Source organism: Gadus chalcogrammus, unplaced genomic scaffold, assembly GCF_026213295.1.
Source record: "Gadus chalcogrammus isolate NIFS_2021 unplaced genomic scaffold, NIFS_Gcha_1.0 GACHA164, whole genome shotgun sequence".
Taxonomy (NCBI): domain Eukaryota; kingdom Metazoa; phylum Chordata; class Actinopteri; order Gadiformes; family Gadidae; genus Gadus; species Gadus chalcogrammus.
The window spans coordinates 27,374-45,848 of record NW_026613599.1 but is presented as its reverse complement, the minus strand read 5'-3'; the positions used below and the strand labels follow the sequence as shown (position 1 = coordinate 45,848).

General features: G+C 45.0%; 1 protein-coding gene and 1 non-coding gene across 3 annotated transcripts; one reads left to right on the top strand and one right to left on the bottom strand.

Annotated features, from left to right (window-relative positions):
* Positions 1-8,417: 8,417 nt before the first annotated feature.
* On the bottom strand, positions 8,418-8,537 carry LOC130379030 (5S ribosomal RNA). The gene has a single exon (XR_008895075.1). It is a non-coding gene; the product is annotated as a 5S ribosomal RNA (ribosomal RNA).
* An 83-nt stretch (positions 8,538-8,620) lies between these two features.
* LOC130379028 (uncharacterized) lies at positions 8,621-11,495 on the top strand. Of its 2 annotated transcripts, XR_008895074.1 has the most exons (4): positions 8,621-9,839; positions 9,980-10,056; positions 10,235-10,657; positions 11,322-11,495. XR_008895074.1 is itself a non-coding variant. In XM_056585602.1 (3 exons), the coding sequence occupies exons 1-3, from the start codon at positions 9,432-9,434 to the stop codon at positions 10,476-10,478; spliced, it is 729 nt and encodes a 242-aa protein (XP_056441577.1). In that variant the 5' UTR covers positions 8,621-9,431; the 3' UTR covers positions 10,479-10,874. The 2 variants fall into 2 exon arrangements, 1 of the variants encoding a protein (XP_056441577.1); XM_056585602.1 differs by lacking the exon at positions 11,322-11,495 and having other exon boundaries at positions 10,235-10,874.
* The last annotated feature ends 6,980 nt before the right edge of the window (positions 11,496-18,475 follow it).

The window sequence follows — 18,475 nt, the reverse complement described above, 5'->3', positions numbered from 1 at the left end:
CCGCTCACGGGACGCAGTGGGGGAAAAGGCACTGCTGATGCCCGACACCGCTGATGAGGATGTAATACGACCTCTTGTCCAAAAATCCAAACTATCCCTTTAATGCCTCCAAACCTACAATTCCTGACAAAATGTAAGAAAATACTTGTATGAAAAAATGGTTCACCATATTTCGAAGGTCTAATTCCTCCTTCAGTGCAGCTTCAGCCTCATCAAACTGCTCCTCATTGGCGAGTGGCAGAACAATGGGGAAGGGCTCCTCTCTCTGTGATCCCGCTCCAGGAATACTCATGGAGGATTTGGCAATTTCAGTCTTTATGAACTGAATGTCCCGTGACATTTGCTTCACCTCCATGAGTAGCTCCGTTAGCATCTTGGTGTTTTGGTTGGCAGCAATGTCTTAGAAGAAAAGCAATTGGTTTTACATTACATTTCAAGGATAGATTGACCATTTTCAATTGTTTAGAATGACACTCAGCAACTCACTGATGTTTGCACCCCTAACTGATAGTAACCATTAATTCCTTGCTTGCTCTGATGGCACAGTGTGGTAGGGGCTCGAGTTATACATTTGCATTCACATACAGACAGCAATAAGAAAATAAGGTAAATAAGCACTATCAAAGTTGTTATGAATGAGCACCATATAGCAACTAAGGATGCCGATTGATTGGCCATCGAATGGCAGCATTTGACATTGGTTGGCATGTCTGGTGTTAAAAAATATATATATAAAAAAAATGTTAGTTAACTCACCTGTATAGCCCTGGGGGTGTTGATGGTGATTGCCAGGAAAGTCTAAAAGAGGACAAACAAATTATATCCTTGCAAGATAGGGAGACACTGAATAAACAGACTCTAGACACAATAAGAGTGGCTGAGGGCATCACATAGCCATGGAGCCTATTTGTCTACTTACCATCATTACAGAGATCTGTTGACTCTAGCTCTGCCAAGAAGTTTCCACAAAAGTCTAAAATGAGAGAACACAAAACATAAACTATGATTGCTATAACTCAGACAAAGCACATTTAAAATCTGTCCGACCTGATAGTTTTTTAGTTATGTGAAGTGGTTCACTTACCATTATTAGGCTGGTAAAATGACTGAACATCCTCAGAATAGTTTCCTCCAGAGGCTAAAAGAAGGGAACACAAGAAAGGAATAGAGCTGTAACTTTTCAACACATATCACATGACTGATATGTTTGCATGCATTGCCAGAGGAACTAAATTAAAGCTCATATGCCATTGTAATAAGCAATGACATACCACTGCTTGCATCTGGGGTTGGTAGAGAGGGGTACTGGTTGGATACTGGCAGCACTGTATTAACAAATAAGTTGAATTATGCATGGCAAAAGTAGTTGTAGTATCATAACTGACAGTGTCACCACTGTACCTGGAAAGTGAATAGCAGGTGGCTTGGCAAATTTTCTCTTAACACTGCTGGTTTCTGGCTCCTCATCTGACTCCGCATACACAGTATTTGTTCTTGAAAAATATAAATCAAACATACCCAGCAATTGAAAGAATTTTAAATATAATTACATTAAATGAGCAAGCCTTGAGAAAGACTGTTCTCGGGTCAGGAGCCCATCGCCCGTTTCTGTGAAATTAGGCGGATTGACATACAAGTACACATAGACATAACACAGGACAGATATCCAATCAAACACTCAAAGCTGAGTGCCAAGCAGTTTCAAGTCTTTGTTATGACTCGTCCGGAGATCGAACCCTGACCTTATAATCTCTGGGTTGACACTCACCACAAGGCAGCGGCGTCTAGGTGTAGGCTAATTTACCCAGCACATTTGGTTGAGGAATTCAACTGTACCTTGTTCTTCTTTTCCGACGTACATCTGCTTCCACCTCTGATTCCAAATCTGTGGTCGGACATCCAGTAGTAACATACTTTTCTTCATGTTGCTTGGCCTTTTCAAACGAGGCTGTAAAAGAACAGGCAGAAAATACAGTGCCATTTTTAAGAAGTATGATAAACAACGTAATATAAACAGGGTTTTGCAAATGGCAATTCGATTTTAATTCAAATACATATCTGTTTAGTTTCCATCTGCCAAATGAGGTAACTAACTACCAATATATGTTATACTATACCAAAACACCCACGAGTAATGGTTCTCCTTAGATACCAGAAAGGAGAACAAAATAACATCAAGGTGGCCACTTCAATTAACCTGATTGACTAGTCCCATTTGTGACCGATATAAAAGTAATGCCATTCATTCTGTCACAAATGGGATTGACAGGCTTAGATATGGAATAATTCACATCAGACAATAGTGATGTAGTGACTGACTACTTACCACAAGTATTTAAGAGCCGAACATTCTCATACGCGGTCCATCCTTTACGGGGCATCATGTTTTCTTTTAGGGCCTTTGAATAATTTATGTTTTTTGGGGGCCAGGACAATGTACCTTCCTTTGCATTGAACCAGCTGGAAAGAACTGTTGCAGTTCCGCCATTTGGAAATAGAACAACGGCCCAAAGCACTGTGGGGAAAAACGTCTGTCTAGCTACTGGACCAGATAAAATGAGACGGAGAGGTAATAAAGTCTGTCGGCACGAGGACCTTGGATTTATTAAGTAAAGTGGCAACGGTTATACAGAGTCATAAAGCGTGAGAAATCGAATATGTCTAAGTCCCTAATCAGCGCTGATGGTTCGTCCGGAGCTTCGCCTCCGTGGAAGGTCTGCTTCAGAAGAAGGGGAGCAGAGTCCCTGTGTGGTACAGTTTTTATGCTGTATCCTCCTCTCGATGAGGTGTGTGCGTTTGAGGTGTGTGTGGTTCTGTGTGTTTTGCGTAGTCTTGGCTCCCAGGCCCTGAGAGAGCTTCGTAACGGGGGAGAGTTCCTCGTGTCTCCGGTGTGATAAATTAAAACGGGGAGTGCCCCCCTGAAATGTCTCGTGTGTGATAATTTAATGTGGCTCTCAGGCCCCTGGTGTGGGCAGAGGTATCTCTTGGTTCCTCCTAACGGGGAAGAGCTCTCAAAATGTCTCCTGTGTGATAAATTAATGTGGCTCTCCCGTTCTGGAGATGATACTGGTGCATTGTCTGAGTGTCCACCATCTGCCTGCCTGGGAGATGGGGCCTTCAGCTCCGGCCTTGACCTGACTATATATTATCATGTTTGTGTTGTTGGGTTAGAGCAAGAGTTGACTATATTATAATGTGTCCATGTGATGTGCTCATCAGGCTAGGGTAGGAGTTAGCTATATTTATAATGTACATGTGATGTACTCAGCAGGTTATTTTTCCCAACAGCACCACCTCTCTTTCCATTCTGTGTACAATAAATTCAATTAGAATATAAATGATTAAAAAAAAAATGACGTAAGAAGTCATAAACTTGCTATGCTACTGCATATGAGCTATTGGAATAGCTATGAGGCTATTTCCCTCCGACTCTGGATACAGAACACATTTACGGTTAATACAGCCAAGTTTACCAACGCCGATATCATCACACAACTCTCTAACCTTATATGTACCTATGCATGAGGACTCACAGGGATAAGTGTAATATGATTCTTGGTGTCTGAACTTTCTGTATATCACATAGACCTCATCTTCTTCTTGGACTATATTCTGCACTACTGCAATTGTATCTCCCACCTCAATACAATTATCCCCCTGCTTTGTAGACAAGGTAAAGCGACTACTGGAGACCTTTCTGTACCGTAGAGCAACATTGAAATGTCGAGGAAGTGGTCCATCAGTATGGATGTTCTGTAAGACTGGTTCATCTGTTGCTAATGGACGCTCAACATGTGGCATTTCTGACAACCTTTTGACAACCTGCTGTAGAGGTTTGTGTGGCTTGCGTAAAAGATGCTTAATTTGGCCTAGATAATTCTCAAAAGGGAATCCCGAAACATTATCTAAAGGTCCAAATTGTTTGTATTCATCAACTAAATGTATAAGCTGATGAACAGTGAACACAATCTCATCCCTACCATACAGCTGTCCAAAGTGTTTCACAAAGGAAATCATCAATCTATGTGCAAATTCAACCATTTGGTCAGAAAGTCCCGGTGGCAAATACAAATACATGGCCACAGAAAATAACATAAAATTGTCATAAAACTCACTGGGAAGGCAACCCTTCAGAACTACAGGACCCCAGTATAACATAAAGGATCGGAGCTCAGTAGCTTTCCAACGATCAAGCTCATTCAAACCTCTTGGCTTACGATTGAATTCAACAGGGGTGTGGGAATGTAACACCAGCAGTTTGCTTGATATACTGTTAACAGTTTGTGAAGGAAGCCTAGTGGCTAGCTTGCCCTTTGACCACATATTCAACAGTTTTCTTATCAACCCAAGACAACAGAGATGCATATAATCTATTGGGAATGAAGAAACCATCTTTACAATCCCTGTTAAAGGACTGAGTGTCTGTTTCAAGTGATGTTCCTCATCAATCATATCATAATAACTCGAGTCAGTCCTCAGCCTGACATCTGTTTCAGGATACGTCATTTTGTTCTTCCACACACCCTCTTGATCACACTTGTCACATCCTGAATACCTATTATGTGACTTAACATTCTTAACATAGGCTCTGGCGGGAGCATCACACACAAATGAGGAAACCTCTACATTCAATAGCTTACCCTTATGAATAATGCCATTAGCCAGTACATTTTTAAGGTCCCTAACAAATTGCTTCAGATACTCAACAACACACTTTGGCTTGCTTAAACCACAAAATATGCCGACAATAAATGGGGACTTAGTGTAATCACATTTCAGGATTGCAAGTATAGGCCAGAATTGAAGACTTGAACTCTTAAAGAGGGGGAGACCATCTATGTTGAACTGTAAAGTAAGAGTTGTGAGGTTCACTGGTAAACTCAGACATTTCAATCGTGAAAGTATTCCTTGCACCAATCCAAAATGAAAGTACTCGCCACCTTGCATTTGAGTGGTTGCAACATGAGATTGTGTTCCAAGCAGAGTTCTTCCATTTTTAGGAAGCCTGGGGTGAAATAGCTTTAAGATGGACAGCAGAGCAGACAATGCAACCAGACTGATGGAGTAGGATGTTGCCCAATATCTCAGGCTCCTTATAAGCAGATCCTGACTAGGTTGATGCTCATCACTGTCAGAGTGAGAATCAGATTCATCTCCATCACTTCCAGCTACACTACCATCTGTATGATCATTTTCCATTTGTACATAATCTGATTCAACTTCATCATTGCCATCTACACTACCATCTATATGCTCATTTTCCATAGGTACATGGGAAGCTAGTGTTGTATCGAGTTGGCAAACTTGAGAGATTGTGAAGGGTGGTTCCCTATTCACACAGGGTGCACTTTCATTATGCAGAGTTTCCTCGTATTCCTTAAGGATATCTTTCTCTATGTCCCTTACAGTACTGATGACCCTACGTCTTTTGGCCCAATAAGAAGCCATCTTAGCTAGAGAGAGAGGTGGTGGTGCTATATTAAATTACTTGTATATTGCTTGCAGTGAATCCTCCAAGTCCAAGTGGGGACCTCTTGTAAGTTACTGCAACCCAGAAAAAGATGGAAACAAAGAAAAATAAATAACAATGCATAAACTAACAATACAAATATATATAAGACAAATAATTGTGTTATTCAGGCTATTAAAAAATATTTCAAAATATCTGAGAGCCGGAAGCATAAGGAGATAGTCATGATGTTGTCGCCATATATATAAATATTAAATAGATGCCTCGTCCACGCTGCTGGCCAATGGAGTCGAACGTCACCACTGGCGGCCATCTTCCCAGTGTAAGCTGCTCACCCATAACATTGTGTTGGTAGTGGTAGGCCTACATGTACTTTTTAAATAACCACAACTTGCTCAATTTTCCACCGATTTTCAACCGGTTTGGTTCATTATAAACATCAGAGATGTAGTTATGACTCTGCATACTTTTGATAGAATCATGAAAAACAGAATAATGTTCTAAAATATGTACAATATCATAACCACGTTAATAACGTTTGTAATAAACCAAACCGTTTGTAAATCAGTTGAAAATTTAGCAAGTTATTGTTATTTAAAAAGTAAATGTACCACTACCAACACAATGTTATGAGTGAGCAGCTGACTGTGGTAAGATGACCGGCTATGGTAACGTTCTAGACGCCACAGTATTAGGCATCTAGTTAATATATATATCTATGGTTGTCGCCGTCGGAAAACGAGAAACGGCGATTTATTAAAAAAAGGTGGCGAAGAAGATAGAGGAAGCCGGTGTCGTGTCAATATAAGAAGTGTATCATCATCAAGATGCATTCAGTACACACTACGCTCTCGTATGTGTGTGCGTGAGAATGGCAGCGTGTGTTGACTTCAGCGAGTGAGCGGACAAGCAAGGAGAGCGAGTGATTGCGCATGTCAGTTTAGTGAACGAACGAGTCCGGTTGTGTGTACTGTTAAGTCACTGGAACTACGAATAAAGTACCCAGCCCGTCAATAATCGTGTCCGATTCATTCCGACCTATAAGCAGACCCACTGCCTGTCAAAGTTAAGGGTGTTACCCCGAGAGAACATCGGCCCTGGAGGGAACGTCTCTCCTGTGCCCCTGACTATTCAGCTATTAAAAACACCAGTAATACTCTTATATACACAGATAAATAAAATACGTTTTGATTGCGAAGCTTGCTAGCATGCCACACAGACTCATATGATGGTATCTGAACGGATAATATATTACATTAGGACTTACCAGTTAACTATTATTAGCGAGCATGCTAGTGATTGATAATGCTATCAAGCTACAACCTCCGGACTTCGGTTTACATGGCACGGCAATAATACACCAAGTTAACATTTAGTCATTCGATGACAGGTGAATATATATCAGTGGAGGCTTCTCCATTGAGGAGAGGGAGGAAGATCCTCCCTAACATTGTTGAGAATAAAAAATGTAGATTGCCCAGACTATTGTAATGAATTAATGCCCTTAAATATGACTACTTTATTGCCTTTGAATATATAATGTTCGTTTCCCTGGGTAAAGGGACATTAGCACCCCCTATCGCCTATTGACAATTACTTCAGGGAGGAACGTCCTCCCTCCGCCGCCGTTGACTCCCATTCATTTCCCCGAAAGTACTGGCGGCCGGTGGATAACATGGGTTTCAATGGGAGAGAGGAGGAAAATCCTCCTCTGAGTGGGTGGGACCTTAAGGGGTCTGATTCGCGCAAAAATCTATCCGTCTGCGCTATGAACCAATAAGCAGGATCCCTGGATGTTGAGCAGTGTTGCCAGATTGGTCCGATTTCCCACCCAATTGGGCTACTTTTAACCATGTTAGGCTGGAAAGATTATCATTGGGCGGGAAATCTGCCCAATCTGGCAACGCTGTCGATAGCAAACCCGGTCTGCATTGCCGCGTTGCTCAATCTGAGAGACGCAGAGCAAGTGAAATCTGCGATAGCGAGATCCTAAATGCACAATGGAAACATTGGAAACGGAGGACATTGTTAACGTCTTATTACAAAAAGCATTCCATTCATTCAGTTACAGTGCTAAGTTAGCGACCAAAGACCACTTCCCAAAATCAAGGTCACCAGAAGTAATGGCAACGTCAGTGTTGTGAGTGCTACATGGTTTGCTAGGTATGCATGACTTACTGGTAGCATTATAAGCAATTGTAACTGAAATTAAACATAGCTAAATAACTTCAGTCAGTGAGGGCAAAAATTGGCCCAATGATAGGCCCAGATTTTTTGATTTACTTTTACAAATCAATAGTAGGCCTGATTTGACTAATATGCTTTGCATCCTTTCCTTCTCAAATTACAGTGATGCCACTGGTGGCTTTGTATACATTTTGTTCACATAACTCCCTCCCTGCTATTTTGTAGTTCACCAAAACACCCTGAAACAACTTGAGTCTCACATTCTTATGCCACCATACACCAACAGTGCAAGCAGGCCAATGGCAACCAAGCGCGCAGTCCTTCCTCCCTCACTTTAAAAACCACCAGCCGCCACTGATATATATATATATAAGGCAGACTGTGGGAGTCACCGGTGTCTGTGTGACTTCAGGACCATGGAGAGCACCACTGCAGCCTGCACTTGAACAGGCTGAATTGTGCTGAGTGCTGCGGGCAGCAGGGGCCCACTAGGAGGCAGAGCCAAAATGCTTGCAGCACCTGATATTCCCAGGCGGTCTCACATCCAAGTACTAACCAGGCCCGACACTGCTTAGCTTCCGAGATCGGACAAGATTGGGCGTGCTTTTTTTTTTCTTTTGGTGACACCCGCCACTACTTACAGCAACCTGGGCTTCTGAGGAGGTCTCCCATTCAAGTACTAACCAGGCCCGACCCTGCTTAGCTTCCGAGATCAAACGAGATCGGGCGTGTTTTTTTTTCTTTTGGTGACACCCGCCACTACTTACAGCAACCTGGGCTTCTGAGGAGGTCTCCCATTCAAGTACTAACCAGGCCCGACCCTGCTTAGCTTCCGAGATCAAACGAGATCGGGCGTGTTCAGGGTGGTATGGCCGTAAGCAATTGCTACCTGTGAAAGTCAGCCTCATGAAGCTCAGGTGTGGGCAGTGCTGGGGGTTAGGGCAGTGCTGGGAGTTAGGGTTAGGGTGAGGGTTAGTGCTGGGCAGTGCTGGGAGCTCTGTGTGTGTGTCTGTGGGTTAGGGTTAGGGTGAGGGTTAGTGCTGGGCAGTGCTGGGAGCTCTGTGTGTGTCTGTGGGCTAGGGTTAGGGTTAGTGTTAGTGCTGGGCAGTGCTGGGAGCTCTGTGTATGTCTATGGGACCCTCAGTGACCTTTAATAGCAGGCAGGCTTTTGGGGCCTAAAGGGAGAGAAGTGTGAGCCATTGGGGCTTGCTGTGACTTAATACAATACACAGGGCAGTGCTGGGAGCTCTGTGTATGTCTGTGGGACCCTCAGTGACCTCCAATAGCAGGCAGGCTTCTGGGGCCTAAAGGGGGACGAGTGTGAGCCATTGGGCCTTGCTGTGACTTAATACAATACACAGGGCAGTGCTGGGAGCTCTGTGTGTGTCTGTGTGACCCTCAGTGACCTTTAACAGAGAGCAGGCTTATGAGGCCTACCTGGGAGGTGTCTGTGCCTCTGGGCCTGTCAGTGACTTAATACAATACACAGGGCAGTGTTTGGTGCTCTGTGTGTGTCTGTGTGACCCTCAGTGACCTTTAATAGACAGCAGGCTTATGAGGCCTACCTGGGGAGGTGTCTGTGCCTCGGTCTTGTACTGGAGGCCGTGGAGAGTGGGGGCCCTCTGGGCGCCAGGCCAGCCCGGGCATGTGTGCCCTGGGCTGGAAATAAATAAATTTTATTTATTTCTTCACTACCACAGAGACCACTGTTCAACCAAGCAAGGAGGTGGACGCCGCTGATGACTTTACATTCAGTACATTGTCAGACTTGGACATGGCCGATTTGGGTGTTGCTCCATTGTCTGCCTCAGCACTTCCAACCTCACCTGCACCTCAAACATATTCCATCATATTCGACAACCTGGACTTTTACGTTCAGACGCATCATCAGTCCACCAGCCAGACCAACAAGTCAATTCACTGGATCCACCACATGTGTGTCATCAACAGAATCAACTCACTACACCTTGACAAGTTGAAACCGACAAATTCTTTGATTGACTATGATCTCGGGAATTCACTTCCTGGACCAGACACACAAGCCAGTATGCGTCGGGAATTCGTTGTTTTGGGGAGCCGAATCCTGACAGCTTATTTGGAATCATTCAAGACCCTCTCCAGTGTGGTTGTTCAACATATCCCCCACCAGTTCTCTGAAGAAATGGCCCAGCCATCCACTCATGTAAGTTTCATGTCCTTTTAAATATCAAATGAAACAAATACATTTGTAAATTCACAGTGCAAGTTGCAGATGTAATGCACTTATTCATGCTTTAAGTGTTTCACACACTGACACATAATTGTAATATTACACTTTGGTAGTATCCACTTGGACTTCTATTCAAGGACGAAACACAAACTGCCGACCTGGTGGATGTGCTCCAGCACCTTCAAAAGGAGTAAATATCATGCAAGATCAATCATTACTTTGTGTACCCTGGGACAGTTTCCCATACATGAATTAGACCATTGGCTGAAAGCGCTAGGGGAAATCAAGTCTGGGAATAGTCTAAACCCATGTAAGAGAAATGGACCGATTGTGTTTAAATTGATATTCTAACTGTAAGTCCTCTCTAGGTATGTGCCAAGATGTCCTGATGGGCTTGAAAAGATTTTGATCGGGGGTGACAGACTGACAGAGGCCAATTCCCGGAATATCCAGTTGGCGTTTGCTGATGGGGAGACGGAGGAGGACCGCCTGGAAGGCCTCTGTGTCAAATATGAAGACTGGCACGCAATTCGAAATCTCTTTGAGGTCGGTATTGTAATCATTAACTACATGCACCCTGATACACAATTTATATTTACAAAAAGCACATAATGTTGATTTTTTTATGATTACAATACACTGCCTTCCAAGGCATAGAGAAGTAATGATGTTTTCTAAGTGGTTCAAACATGATGTTTTTGATATGCATTACAGATATATCATCAGATCTTCTTTAGTGAAGAATCTGCCAAAGACCATGGCACACTCAACGCCAACATGAATCTCTTGAGGTAATCAATCACTAAACATCAGAAACCATGGCTGCATCCGAATACTCATACTTGGATACTATATAGTATGCATTTTGTAGTATGCGAAAAATATAGCGCGTCCGAATACTTAGTATGCATTCTGTAGTACGGAAGACGTTTCCGAATGCGTACTACCGCCAAAGTGAACCACGGACCACACTACGCTATCCCACAATGCAACAGGAGTCTAGTAATGAACGAAGAAGAGATGGCTGACTCGTCACCACCAGAAAGACGTCGTAGAAAGCGGCGAAAAAAAGAGACATTAAAAAGAGTAAAATAGTAAAGTAAGTAATTAAGTAAAAAGAGACATTTTAAATTTAAAAGCAACGATGACAAGACGGAAAACAGGTAACGTATCAAGGTAATTTTGCCGGCATCTGAGGGGAGATACGTCATCTCCAAACTTCCGGTGGAGTTTCGGCGATGTTCGGAAGAGTTCGGAGGCGTTCTACAAATAGCTGTAGACCGTACTACACAGTCAAGTGTAGTATTGTCAAGTAGTAGACACTGGACAGAAATAGTATGTACTAAGTATTCGGATGCAGCCCATGTGTTTTCAGATTAATGTCAGATTGACATTCATTACTGTGTATGTATCTTATTGTATAATTATTTTCTCTCTACATTTCTTCCCCTAAAGAGTATCTTCGCCAACCATGAAGTTGGCGTGGACTTATGAACTGTGTGCATGTTACCAAGAAAGCACAGCCACCATGAATTCGGCTGCTTTCCATTGGGGATTTAAGGGAAAAGTGGGTCATTGGTACCAGTGTTGGGAGTAACGCGTTACAAAAGTAACGCGTTACTCCCAACAAAAAAAGGTAATATTTTACTTGGCTAACCCTAACCCGACTAACCCAGAAATACGTTTTAAACCCGAAATTAACTTGTGTGTTTTTATACAAATTCGCCAACACTGCGAGATTCACAGAGGAGAAAAAAATCCAGTCCAGGGAGGCTGGTTGTAGTCTTTTAGCTTGGTTCTCCATATCAACAGTAGGGCTAGAACAGAGCGAAAAGACTACAACCTGGTTGTAGTAGAAAAGGGGGGTCAATGTGTTTTTTTTTTTTCCATCTTCCCTAGTAGGCTCTAGCTCTATTGATTTATATGAATACCTAAAGTTACAATATTTCTATTATGAAATGTATTGTACCATGAGCCATAACTGCGACCATTATATTGTACTTTTGTTAGCCTTAAGCCTAGCTCAGTCATTATGCCATACCACATCACCTCCTGCTGTGCAATGAGCTGCATTGAACACAGGAAGATCTATTGAGAACAACAAATCCATATTTCCTGTTATTTTGGTAAAAGTAGTGTAATGCCGTACAATTCAAAGACAGTAATATTGCAATGTAACTAATTACTTTGAAATGACAGTAACAAGTAATAAATAATGCATTACTCTTTTGAAGTAACTTGCCCAACACTGATTGGTACTACTAACAAACACACACCATCATGAATTTATGAACTATGAATATAATCTCACAAGCAGATGTTTTATGCAGCCATTTAAATAACTGCTATGTGATTTACAGGTGCAGCAATGCGAAGAAAGATTCAAGATTCAAGATTCAAAAAGCTTTATTGTCTAGTATGTTGCCATACTAGAAAATTGTCTTTTGACTGAAGGCTTGGAGGTGTGTGTGTGTGTGTGTGTGTGTGTGTGTGTGTGTGTGTGTGTGTGTGTGTGTGTGTGTGTGTGTGTGTGTGTGTGTGTGTGTGTGTGTGTGTGTGTGTGTGTGTGTGTGTGTGTGTGTTATTTGTGTGAGTTCTTTGAGGAATGAGTGTTCTGTGTGTGTATAGCTATGGGGATGAATGATTTTTTGTAGATAGCTTTCCTGGCCAAAGGCATTCTGAATCTTCTGCCAGAAGGAAGTAGATCAAAACAAGGATGGAGTGGGTGGGAGGGATCTAAGAGGATGGAGTTGGTCTTCCTTCCCACTGCCTGGATATACAGATCCTCCAGCGCTTTCTGGTGTATTCCTATTAGCTTGCTTGCTTGCTTAGTTAATCTATTAAGTCTGCTTTTGCTTGCGTTTGTGAGGAAGCCGTACCAGGATGTAATGTTGCAAGTGATGATGGATTCCACCAGAGATTGGTAGGCAGTTGACAAAATGTCTTTGCTGACATTGAAGGTGTCTAGTTTCCTCAGGAGATACATACGTTGTTGTCCCTTCTTGTAAACCCCATCTGCATGCTGGCTAAAGGACAGACGTTGGTCGATCTCTGTGCCAAGGTATTTGAACTTCACCACCTGTTCAACCACTTGTCCTTCCAGGGTCAAAGGTGAGGAAAGTGGATGTGGGGTGTTGGATGCCCTCCTCCTATGGCAACACAGTTCTTTGGTTTTGCTGATGTTCAACTGCAGTGAGCTTTCTTTGAACCACAGGGCCATTTCAGTGATATATTGGGTGTACTTGGACAGGGTGCTTTGATCTGTCAGTTTGGCCACCAAGGCCAGATCATCTGCATATTTAAATAGCTTGAATCCACTGATGTTGCATGTGATCTCATTGGTGTATATTGAGAACAAGATGGGAGACAAGACACAACCCTGTGGGACTCCAGTGTTAAGGATGATGTTGGACGATGTTACACCCTGGACCTTTACATGCTGGGGTCTGTCCTTTAAAAACTCCTTGATCCAAAGTGTCAGTGCTGGGTTGACCTGAAGCTGCTGAAGGCGATGCAGGAGTGTGTTGATGTTAACTGTATTAAATGCTGACGAGAAGTCCATGAATAAGACCCTGACCAAGGAGTTCTGGGAGTCCAGGTGCTTTGTGATGGTATCCAGTAGATGTAATGTAGCGTCCTCCACACCTCGTTTTGGCTTGTAAATAATAATAATAATAGATTCAATTTATATAGCGCTTTTCACGTACTCAAAGCGCTTTACATAGGGGCACAAAAATAGATAAACAAGAAAAACAAAAAAGTTGATGGGGCTAGGGGCTAGGGATAGTGAGTGGGGTAGGCAGAGGAGAAGAGATGAGTCTTGAGGCGGGACTGGAAGATGGTGAGGGACTCAGAGTCACGAATATGTTGGGGGAGGGAGTTCCAGAGCCTGGGAGATGTCCTGGAGAAGGCTCTGTCACCTAGGCTGTGGAGTTTTGATGTGTGGGTGGAGAGGAGACCGGCTGAGGAGGATCTGAGGGCCCGGGGGGGTTGGTAGAGGGAGAGAAGATCAGAGAGATATGGGGGGGCCATATGGTGGAGAGCTTTGTAGGTGAGGACCAGGAGTTTGTAGTGGATCCGATGTGAGATGGGGAGCCAGTGGAGATTCTTGAGGACTGGGGTGATGTGGTGCCACGCTTTAGTATGAGTGAGGAGACGGGCTGCTGCATTCTGGACCAGTTGGAGTCTGTTGATGGAGGTGGTGGAGATGCCGGCGAGGAGTGAATTGCAATAATCAAGGCGGGAGGAGATGAAGGCATGGATGAGTCTTTCTGCAGCGTGAGGTGTGAGGGAGGATCTGATCTTTGCAATATTACGGAGGTGATAGAAGGAGGTTTTGACAGTGTGGCGGATGTGGGATTCAAGGGAGAGGGTGGAATCAAAGATTACGCCAAGGTTGCGGGCCTGGGGGGAGGGGGAGACCGTGGTGCCGTCGATAGTGAGTGTGGGGGGATTTGCGAGTTTACTGAGGGTGGATTTGGAGCCAATGAGGAGGAGTTCAGTTTTGTTGCTGTTAAGTTTCAGGAAGTTATTTTGCATCCAGAGAGTGAGTGAAGACAGGCAGGTTTCAATGTGGGAGAGGGGGGGGTTGTGGGGGGATTTGGTGCTGAGGTAAATCTGGGTGTCGTCGGCGTAGCAGTGGAAGTCCATGGAGAAATGGCGGAGTAATTGACCAAGGGGGAGGAGGTAGATGATGAAGAGGAGGGGGCCAAGTACAGAACCTTGGGGAACACCTTGTGTGACGGTGGCTGTGGCAGATGTGTGGTTGTGGAGGGAGATGAAGTGAGATCTGTCGGAGAGGTAGGAGTGAAGCCAGCTAAGTGCAGTTCCTTCAATTCCGAGGTTGCTGAGTCTGGTGAGCAGGATGGTGTGGTTTACAGTATCGAAGGCTGCACTCAGGTCAAGGAGGATGAGGAAGTTGAGGGAACCAGAGTCGGCAGAGATGAGGAGGTCATTGAGGACTTTGAGGAGAGCAGTTTCTGTGCTGTGGAGGGGGCGGAACCCAGATTGGAGGGATTCAAAAAGGTTATTGGCGTGGAGATGGGATTGGAGTTGTGTGGTGACGATGCGTTCAAGGGTTTTGGAGAGGAAGGAGAGGTTGGAGATTGGGCGGTAGTTACTGAGGGAGGAGGGGTCAAGACCAGGTTTCTTGAGGGTGGGGGTGACAGCAGCAGATTTGAAGGCAGAGGGGACAGTTCCATGGGACAGTGAGGAGTTGAAGAGCTTAGTAAGGTAAGGGCAGAGAACGGGGAGGCAGGACTTGAGCAGGGGAGTGGGGAGGGGATCGAGGGAGCAGGTAGTAGGTTTGGAGGAGCCTATAAGTTTGGAGAGTGCAGGAGGGGTAATCAGGTCAAAGTGGGTGAGACGGCAATGGGGAGGAGGTGTTGGGAGGTCCAGAGAGATGGGTAGGGGAGAGGCCATTGAGTGTGCAGGGGGGTTATGTACAGGGAATAGTGAATGGTTGATTGCAGTGATTTTGTCGGCGAAGAACTGGAGGAATGAGTTGCAGAGATCTGGGGTGGAGGTGGAGAGGGTGCTGGTCCGCGGTTTGAGGAGGTTGCTCACTGTGGAGAAGAGGGTTCTGGGGTTTTGAGAGGGGTCAGAAAAGATGGCGGAGAGGTATGCAGACTTGGCGGCGGTGAGGGCGTCTTTGTAGGCAGTGAGGTGGAGTTTGTAGGCTTGATGGTGGACTGTGAGTGAGGTTTTTTTGGAGAGTCGTTCGAGTTGGCGGCCGGTTTGTTTCAATTTGCGGAGTGCAGGTGTAAACCAGGGTGAGGAGGTATTAAAGGAGACAATTTTGGTTTTGAGGGGGGCCAGAGTGTTGAGGGAGGAAGACAGGGAAGCATTAAGGTGGTTTGTGAGCTCATCAGGTGAGATGAGGGTTGAGTCGAGGGGAAGGGTGGAGGAGAGCAGGTCAGAGAGATGGTGGGGGTCAATGGATTTTAGGTTACGGAAGGTGATTTCTCTAAGGGGGCGGGGGCGGGAGATGGGGGAGAGGATGGAGAACCGTAAAAGGTTGTGATCAGAGAGGGGAAAGGGGCATGGCCGGAGGTCGAGTACAGGGAGATTAATGGAGCAGACAAGGTCAAGGATGTGTCCTTTGTCATGGGTGGGGAAGGTGACATGTTGGGCGAAAGAGAAATTTTCCAATAAAGTGGTGAATTCAAATGAGAGCTTGCAAGTGGGGGAGTCCATGTGGATATTAAAATCACCAAGTAACAGCAGACGTGGAGAGAGGGTTGATGCTAGTGTGAGGAGTTCAGTGAAGTCAGAGAGGAATGAGGGATTAGGTTTGGGTGGCCGGTAGATGAGGATAACTGTTGTGGCGGAGGGGGCTTTAAAAGCAATGAATTCAAAGGATGATATTACTAAAGGGAGGGTGAGTTCTTTAATCAAATAGGTCTCTTTATGTATGACGGCGAGACCACCTCCACGGCGAGAGGGGCGGGGTTTGGCGATGTAGCTGAAACCAGGGGGAGATGCTTGGTTGAGGGAGAAAAATTCATTGGGTTGTTGCCAGGTTTCAGTAAGTAGAAGGAGGTCGAGGTTATTATCAAGGATGAGTTCATGTATGATGGGGGCTTTATTGGTGAGTGAACGAGTGTTGAGGAGGGCAAAGTTGACACAGCCAGAGGGGGGTGGGATCGGGGCAGGTTGGAGAGGTCTGAGGTTAGTCAGGATAGCTGTGCGGGAGGACAGAGGGGAGCTCACCTGCCTGGTGAGCTGCTGCCTAACGGCAGCGTTGAAAGGTCCGGAAGCAGCTGAGTCCTGATGACGCGGTAGAAGCGTGACGGAGCGTGCAGTTGACCGGGTGAATGGGACGCAGAGACCGTGCTGGGACAAAACAAATCTACGGCGGGAGCTCCTGTGGATGTAACGGCGACGACGTAGGAGTCCAAGTTGTTTGATGACTGAGATGGATGATGGGAGGGAGTAGTTGAACATACCAAACAGCTGTGCAGGCGAATAGCTGAGCATGATGCTGCCGGGCGAAGGGAGCAACAGCTCAGCGATAGCGGCTAGCCGCGGGCCCGGTGCACAGAGATGGATGACAGCAGTGTAGACCAGGATTACCCACGGCAAGACAGGAGGAGATGGACCAGGGAAAAGACTGACTGTGGGGAGACCATACAAAGTGAGGAGGATCGATGTGATCAGGTCTGACCGACGGAGCAGCCTAGCGTTAGCCGCCACTCAATAGATGAGAGAGGGGGGACCCACTAGCAAGGATCGGGAGGCGAGTGGCTGAAAGTTGTCCGGCAAGGCGATATAGGTTGTTGTTGGAACCAGATGGCTCTTTTCCCGGTGAGGCAATATTGACAGTTGGAAGACGTCAAAAAATGCTAGATGCCTAACTACCCAACTAACAACGTCGGTGAGGCTAAAAATCAATGTCCCGAAAAACTGGAAAGGCTCGTGACAATAGTTTGTTAAAAATGAAAAAATAAAAGTGAAAAAAAAGCACAGGAAAACTATTTTATCAGTCACAAAAATCGAAAAAAGTCGTGATCAGAGAAGCGGCGAACAAACAACGCCAGCGTCCTCTCTGGTAGCCATGACAACATGAACATTTGTAGGCAAACTGCAGTGGATCCAGATTCTCACCGATGGTGGTGGTGAGCTCTCCTGCAACAACTCTCTCCATGCATTTGCACAGGATAGAGGTGAGTGCCACTGGTCTGAAGTCGTTCAGAGCTTTAGCCCGGGGCTTTTTGGGAACAGGGATGATGGTGGTCTCCTTCCACGCCCTGGGAACAAAACTGGCATCTAGGAAGAGCTGAAACATTTCCGTCATTACACCGCCCAGCTGACTTGCACACTCCTTCAGTATTCTGCCCTTCAGCCCATCTGGTCCAGGAGCTTTGGAGGAATGGAGATGGGAAAAGATGGATATAACCCGCTTCTCTTCTATGCAGATAGATTCTGGGGGGTATAGGAGAGTGACCATTTCCTCCATAGAGTCAGTGTTGTTGAATCTGGCATAGAAGGTGTTGAGTTCTTCAGCAAAGGCAGCAGGGTCTGGGCATGGTACTGCAGCAGTGTTCTTATTCCTGCCCATCATGGTGTTTAGGCTCCTCCATGCATGCCTTATATCTCCACTGATGAACTTCTCCTCCATTTTGTTTTTGTAGTTGAGCTTGGCCAGCTTGGTCTTCTGCTTTAGCTCCTTTTTCAGCTCCTTAACTCTCTGCTGGTCACCCTGGATGAATGCAAACTTTTTTAAATTGAGACAGTTCTTAAGGTCTTTGGTTATCCATGGCTTATTGTTTGCAAAGATCTTAATTTGTTTGGTAGGAATAACACTATCAGCACAGAATGTGACGTAAGAGCATATGGTATCGTACAACAGGTTAAGGTCACCATTGCATTCCCTGAAGAATTCTTCCCAATCTGTCAGCTCAAAACATCCTTTCAGTCTTTGAATGGAGTCTACCTCCCATGCCATGATGGTTTGGGCCTGTACTTTTTGGGTCTTCAATTTTTGTCTGTACTTAGGCAGTAGTAGTATTACATTATGATCTGAGGACCCAAGGGCAGGGCAGGGTTTGGATACATATGCACCCGGGATGTTTCCAAAACATAAATCTAGCGTTCTATTCAGCCGTGTT